The sequence below is a fragment of the Stegodyphus dumicola genome, chromosome 5, assembly GCF_044657685.1.
Source record: "Stegodyphus dumicola isolate Sdum_Otavi_A_Nest chromosome 5, ASM4465768v1".
Lineage (NCBI taxonomy): Eukaryota > Metazoa > Arthropoda > Arachnida > Araneae > Eresidae > Stegodyphus > Stegodyphus dumicola.
The window spans coordinates 42,087,788-42,095,765 of record NC_140772.1 but is presented as its reverse complement, the minus strand read 5'-3'; the positions used below and the strand labels follow the sequence as shown (position 1 = coordinate 42,095,765).

General features: G+C 33.5%; 1 protein-coding gene across 1 annotated transcript in view; it reads right to left on the bottom strand.

Annotated features, from left to right (window-relative positions):
• Nucleotides 1–1,798: 1,798 nt before the first annotated feature.
• Nucleotides 1,799–7,978, bottom strand: part of LOC118190592 (uncharacterized) — a 64,450-nt gene continuing 58,270 nt past the window's right edge. The window contains exons 6-7 of the mRNA XM_035361345.2: nt 5,458–5,614; nt 1,799–2,175 (exon numbers count right to left, since the gene is read on the bottom strand). Of these exons, the coding sequence (XP_035217236.1) occupies nt 5,513–5,614 (102 nt within the window). The 3' untranslated portion in view covers nt 1,799–2,175; nt 5,458–5,512. The remainder of the gene's footprint in view (nt 2,176–5,457; nt 5,615–7,978) is intronic.

The following is a 7,978-nucleotide window of genomic DNA, read 5'->3' as shown; positions in this document are numbered from 1 at the left end:
ATACTACATTTTTACTTAATACAATTATTTAAATTGAAGCTTTGCAGTATAAGAGAGTTCTTTTATATTTATAGTTTAAATATTCCATAAAATTGTAGTTTTTAGTGGACAAATAACGGTGAAAGAGAATGCACGTTTTTTATAAATAAATATAAGTTTTCTATAATTTAATTTCTAGAGTCACTTCTTGTCTCCACTGATTTTTGCGCCCATAACTATTCGCTCAATATTGCAGATTATGAAACTTATCTCTTATTTGAAAACTATGATTGCAATAAAAGATTGTGTTGATTTTACAAAAGCTTCTTATTCAAAATGAAAGATTTCGTCATAAAGAAAATATTCAAGTAGCCAAATATCCTAGAAATATAGTGCCAAAATGGTTTTTTTTTTTTTTTTTTTTTATCTAATTATCAACTCTAAAATTTAACTCTTTTTCTGAAATCAAAAGAAATTAAGGAAGAGAGAAATACAGAAGAAAAAAAATTGAAAGCCAAAAAATTAAAACATTATTGCAAGTTAAACAGAATTTTTTTTTTTTTTTTTTTTTTTTTTTTTTGAGTATTTCTGTTTACAGAGAGAGAGAGGAAAAAAGTGTCAAATTAAAACATATAGTTAAGTTGATAATAAGCTAAAGTAAAAACTCAGATTTTTAATAAACTTTAGAAAAATTATGAAGTGTCTTTAAACATTGCACGGGGAATTCCATGCATCCACCAGGAAAACCACGAAAATGCCCGTGCAGTCAGCCGTTCACCGGGATTCGAAACCCGGAGCGAAATACCAGTGTTCAGCGACTTTACCCCTTGGTCGCTGGCGGGCACGCATTACTTTAGATTAGTCGGTAATTCTGCTGCAGAAAGTTGTAGAGCCTCTGCTCAGTATTTTATGCTTGAGCAAAGGTTTGTTTCCTCCCCTTCATCCCGTTATCGTTGGTAAATTTTGTACAGAAAGCTGAAAAAGCGTGAAAATAATTTAGCAGTAAAGCAATTACCTAATACTAAGTAATTGGCAAGATGTCGTATCAGCATTAAAAACTGATTACTATCATATAATGAAAACCTTATCTGACAGCTTCGCTTCAAGTTCGGACAAGTAAGTAACACTGAAGCGGGAACTACACCTTTTTTTTTTTTTTAAAAAAAAGTAATGGTATGAAACGATGTCTATTTCAATAGTTTAGAAAACCATTTTATAGAGAAAATATAAAAAAATTATGTGTATTTATGTTTGTATTACACTTCAATCCCATCTCTGTTTCTAGCAATAGTTGAAAGCTCTGTTTCTAGCATACAGCCTGAGGTTCCATTAATTTTACTGCCAAAGATTCCGGCTGGCTTGTTTTAGCATACAGTTTCCAAAAGCTGAAACTTTATTTTACAGTTAACAGTTTTCGTTCATTTATTCCAATGTATTAGTTATACCAGGAATTCCTAACCAGGGAGAATACCCCCCTAGGGAAAAATTTCATAGTTTCAGGGGGATGCGGCCAGCCTTTTATTTACCTGTTAAGTACTTAATTTTAGTTTATGAATATAAAAACAACTTTTATTCGAGTTTTGGTATTAGTTAACATTTTCTATATTTTTCTCGTTTAATTTAAAAAGTTCATTAAGAAATAATCTAAATTTAAATAAATGTGTATGTTTTTTCCGAGTTTTGGAAAGGAGCGGGGAGATTTATCTCTAGCAATGGTGAAAGGTGTGCATGGAGCAAAAAAAGGTTGAGAACGACTGAGTTACTGCAATACATTTTGTATGTGTTATTTAAATTTCATGCAGAAATAAATCAGATGTAACTATTTTAATTGCAGTTATTTTAATAAAATCACATCAAAAGTACTTTCAAACACATAACAGTTCTTTTAATTTGCTTCGTCTGCAAATAAAAACTTTTCAGCAGACTAATACGTAATATATACCTGAGTTTATGACCAAGCAAAGTTCACTGGGATCCATAGATTAAAAAATAAAATATTTTTATGGTTCATATGTACAAGAGACTTGGACAGCAAACGCTTTAAAAAATATTTGACATTGTTCTTCGAATTCGTTCTGTTTGCAACAGCAAACACACGTAAGGAGCTTTTCCTTTCGACGTTCATCAGAATTCGCTGTTATGTTCAAATTCTTGTTCTTCTCCTTAGTTCATAGAAAAATGTTTTTCCAGATCAACCTATTAAAATTTAAGAGATGATTAACAAAATTTCTATTGTATATGAAAGAAACTCATTTTATTGAAAGGTAGGGAATTAAGTTTAATGCTTAATTACATCATCTTCAATTTTCTAGATTTCACCTTGACATGTTGCAATATGACTGAAAGTATAAGCTGCTGACTTAAATGGCGGTTTATTTAACACAATTGATTAAAAATCTCTTTTGTGCGTATGATAACGTCATTCTATATGAATACGCATTAAAGTGTTCTGCACTGGAACGCAGGCTTATCGTTCTATATTCTTTCAATGATTTTTTAGTGGAGCGCATGAGAATCTCGCTCTAAAATAGAGCTTTTAAGATTAAACATTTAAATATGTTCACAGTTTGACTTGCCTTGGGAGTATAAACTAATTTCAAAGTCCTAACGGCGTAAAGAGAATTATCGCTGTGTCTGAAATTAATTATAAAGTTTTAGAGAGGTTTTAAAATAACCTTTTTATTTAAACACAAACCTTTAACATAAGTGCACATCTTGCGCTAACGGGACTGACCATCATTTGCGGCGATGTAAATTAAATGACAGTCAAATTTAAATTAAAATATAGGCTAGTAGTAAAAGACTTCAATTAAATTGTATTTAAGTCGAAGTTGGCTCAAAACTCTAACTGGAATGTCAGTTTAAATATCGGCAGCAAATAAAGCAAAGTCGAGTTATTATGAACTTATGTCAGAACTAAATTAACGTGGCCTCGAGAGGCAGAATACGCTCTGTCTTACAATCCAAAACCTCAGCTTAAATAATCTCTCTCACTGATTTACACTCCTGGTGAGGAAATGGAAGGGAAAAGTTAGAGTAAAGTCTGAAAATATAAATAACTGGTTAATTTAAATCATAAATGATACATATGCATTCCAGAGAATCTACTTAAACTCGTGAATCCTTAATAATGGAATCAAGTTAAGCATCCAGTTTATTCAATAGGTTAGAAGTCAGAGCACAGTCGAAAACCAGAAATCTTCGATTCGCCCTGAAAAGGGCAACATAGAACTACACTTTCCAGGCCCCCAAAATATAAATCACGCAATTTATACTACCTGTGAATAGATCTGAAACCTGAATATACATGATGGATCTGCAAACTGTAAAACAACAGTTTCCAAATGCGAAGAGACGTTATTTTAGATAATATGTTATTTTTTAGATAATCTTTTTCTGTGTGTTCTCTTTCCTCCATCGGCCATCACCTGAATACTAATTAGGTTGGGTTTAAACTGTGAGCGAATTTACAGTTAAGAGAGATTGTAGCAGTCTGTTAAGATTGTTTTTTTTCCTGACACATCCACACATGTATCGATTTGCATTTTAGTGTATAGTTTTTGTATTTATTAGCACGCAAGCTCTGGAGTCGAGTCAGCGAGGCTTTGAAAGTTACTAAGGTTTGAGACTTCGGAAGCAACAATGACTGAAGTTGAAATAATAACACGCCAAGTAAAACTGACTGTAAGAAAACCTATAATAATTGGCATAGATTTTATTTTGTCAGAAGCGATTTCAGTAATTCAGCTTCATAGCTATGTTGCTGAACAAGTAATTAAATTTAATCTTAAAATTATCTGCTAGATGTACGAATTACCAAAGATCATGCCTGCAAAATAAGTCGGAAAGGAAAACTAAAACAAATATTTTGGCGAAATTTTATCTAAGAATTTTTTCCTTTAAAAAGTTGTGGACACATAGAGTTAACAGATATAATAATAAAATCTCATATACTTACTATATATCCAAAGCATTATTTAAAAAAAAAAATCAAGCACGTGTTAATAGACACAAACCAACAGATATACGTATACCGCCGAAAGATATCTAATCAGATACAAGTTCATCAATGCATAAATGTTATGAAAACATTGGTGGCTCAAGCATAAGAATATGAAAAAATTGAAAATTTTCTTAAAATTATATTTATCAAAATGTTCTTAAAACTATTAAATATATGCTGTGCTAATATTTAATAGATTCACATTTTTAATTGGCAGATTAAAAATGTTCGCACTTGTAGGAATATGTATCTGTTATTTGTCGCAGATGTCCGAACATGTATTTGTTATAACTTTATATTATATAAGCGGCTAAAATGTGTGTCGCCGATAGTTTATTGTTGCCACTCGGAAAAATGAGGGCGGAAATTAACGTTTCCGCAGTTTTTAATTAATATCTTGGCCGATTAAAGTCGTACGAAAATGAGAACGGTATGGATAGATTCGGAGAATTTTTTGGAAACCGAGGATACGCGTCTCAAATTTCAACTCGGCGCCGTTCCGTAGATATTCGAGAAAAAAAGAATTTGGCACGTAGCCAAATCCCTCTAATAGGGAAAACCCAAGAAAGAAAGTAGAAAATGTAGGGGAAACGTAGGGGAAAATTAGTTTTTAATTAATATCTCGGCTAATTAAAGTCCCAAGAAGACGCGAATGGTCAAAGTGGCGTGCCACGGACCTGCCGAATCCAAAGGTGTGCTTCGCTAAGCCGGAGAGCTAGCCGTTTCAGAGGAGATGATGTTACTTCACCCCATATATATATATGCGGCTTAAGTGTCTGTTTGTCGCCGATAGTTTATTGGTTACTTGCGTGACTGTACTACCCAATGGGGTTAAGTTGACACGGCACAGGGTTGCCGTTTCAGTTGAGACGTAGACAATTTCCTTAACTTGCCTTTGCTATGACCATCCATAAGTCTCGGGGCCAAACGCTTAAGCGTGTTGGCATCTTTTTACCTGAGCCTGCATTTGAACACGGTCATCTTTATGTTGCCTGTTCAAGAGTTCGTGAAAGAACGGACGTAATATTAAAAATTATGGATAGTCCTCTGCAAGGCGAGCTTAAAAATGATGGAAAGATCTACACAAGAAATGTTGTGTACAAAGAGATCTTTGACATGTGAATTAACATTTCATTATTTAAATCACCTTTATTGATTGAGGTAGCGGTGGGCTTTTAAGAAATGTACCGCCAGTGGTTTCCTTCATTGTACTCTACTTTAAGCAATTAAGCAAATAGAAGGGGGAAACCCCATGGGGCAGTAAGCAAAGGGGCGTCCTCGCCGCCTGCTCTGGGTAATTCAGTTTAAATTAGCAGACACCTTTGCACAAATCATTTTAATTACAATTTATAATACCTAGAACAGCGGTTACTTCGTATGACCGCCGGGCTTTCTAGTGTAATTATAAATATATAACACATTTGCAAACACTTTTAACATTTGAAAAGTTTCAAGACTTTGATTGAAAAGCTTACCTCGTACTAACGTGGTTTCTTTATTTATAAAATTCCACTAAAGATAGCTTTGAGATCATGGTTTTTCAAGTGTTGAAGACAACATATCTAAGACATCACCTGAGACTGGCCTTTTTACAGGATCCACATTTGTGCATTTTCTGACGACTTGACGTAACTACAAAGAAGTAAACATAGTTTCAAGATGAAAGATAACAACATAAATGGAAATAAAAGCATTTGCTGAACTTGTTTTAAAGCTAAATTTTAAAATATAGAAGTAACAGCATCTATAATACTAGAAATAATACTAATTATTATATACTTAGATTGCAATATTCCTTCTCTCCAGACCACCATTTATTTATGAGAAATTAAGTGAGAAATTTTAGTGAGTTTAAGTTAAGTACGTTTCGAGTGAGAGTCCTAAGTTAAGTGAAAGAGAACTGGAAACTTAGACCAGGAGGCCTGCTTTTCTCATTCTTCAATTCAGTCTGAGAAAAATATATTGCTTTCAATGAAAATTGACCTTACTGAACGTTATATTTATATTTTATTGAATTATATTTAACTTCTAAATTTCTGTCTACGACTGTTAAGAACTTCTCTTTCAGGGCGTTTGCTATTAATAGTATCTGAATTCATATGTAAATGTATTCTTTGAAGTGCACCTTTATTTAAGAAATTATAATCTCCACGCAGTCAAATGACTATAACCTGTTAATTCGATAATTATACAAATTGAGAACAAAATACTGTGGTTTTATACAAATGGTCCAAAGAAAAGTGTGTATGATTCTCTTTTATTTCAGAAAAGTCTTAAACTATGTACTTAGCTCTACATCAAGGGAACTAGTTTTACTCAGCAGAATAAAAATTATTATATCAAATGTTGTACAGAAAAACGAAGAGTGTATCCCGAACCGGTGTATACTTCATGTCCAGTGCATGGCTTAAACGTCATTTGAAAGTAATTGTGAACTCGGAAGAAGGTTTACAGTAAAGACTTTCATTAAAATTTAAGAAACTACATAGCCTTGTGTAATACAAAATAAGTCACTACTATTTGCGGAATTGTAGGCAATTCACGCGAAAACCTCTACTGTAAGTTTTGGCTTAGACCCTCTAATCATGTGAGAGAACATGTCTAGCCGAAGTCGATAGAGCTAGGACCGAATAAACACGTCAAAGGCTGAAGTTAATACTGGTAGGAGCTGGGCGTAAATATAATTTAAGAAACTACATAGCATGTGCAATACAAAATAAGTCACTACTATTTGCGGAATTTAAGCTAACATACAACTAACTAATTTAAAGTAGGCAATTCAAGCGAAAACCTCTACTGTAAGTTTTGGCTTAGACCCTCTAATCATGTGAGAGAACATGTCTAGCCGAAGTCGATATAGCTAGGACCGAATAAATACGTCAAAGGCTAAAGTTGATACTGGTAGGAGCTAGGCGTAAATAGTAAGGAAAAAGATCAGAAATAGCTGTTAAAGTTCTTCCTTAACTTGAAAAACCCTGTTCTCATATCCCTTAACTAATTTGCATCCGGTGGTAGCCGATGAAAGTAGAAGTGACTGTAACGATAAAATAATAAGATAGTGGGTTAATAAACATAAAAATCCTTAAAAACGTAGCATCTAAATCTGCATATAAGAGAGACAGAAGAAAATGAGCAGCTACAAGTTCATACCATAATCATCTAATTACTACTCAAAGATATTCAGAAATGTACTAAAATGCGGAAATTAACGGTTACATCTCATCAGATCGAAAACGATTTTAGAATGCGTTATTTTGGTACAAACATGTCACTAGACCAGCGGTTCTCAACCTTTTGATTAACGCGTATCATCTAAACAAAAATTAAACACCTTTTAGTACCATCACTACAAAGTACTACTACCACCACCACTCTTGAACAAAGCTCATCGTATAAATTTACCAATGTTAGAGAAAAAACTCAATCAGGATGGTGGGGTTTTAATTTTTGAATTTAATAGTTAAAAATACTTTGCTTCTTTTTTGCGTACGACTTATTTTTCTCTTGCGTACCACCGGTTGAAAATTCCTGCACCAGACGATTTCTGCCATATTTGAGGATATGTCTGTTATGAGTGCTGAAAACCACGTTTGTTCAATTTACCACATTTGCCGAAATGCCAGGTTACATTTGTCTTGTTCATCATCTTCCTGTTCCAGTTTTGGAATGGCAGAAGCATTTCCAAAGACAGAACCTTCACAGTCACTTGAATATCTGAACGAACAAAACCTACCAATTTAGAGTACAAAGCTGTTTCGTTCGTCTGCTGGAGGCGAAGATGATATTGTCAGCTGGAAGTGAAAAGAACGAAAATACTGTACATGTTTTGCTTAAAAGCCCCTGTGGCAGTGGTTTTCAACAGGCGTGTTGCGAGATTCGGTAGCTGTGTTGCTGAAAACTGTAATAAATTGGTGGCAATATTGTTAAAAATAAACGTGAACAATATCGTACTACACCATACGGTACATTATCGTAATAACCACTGAAAAAATAATT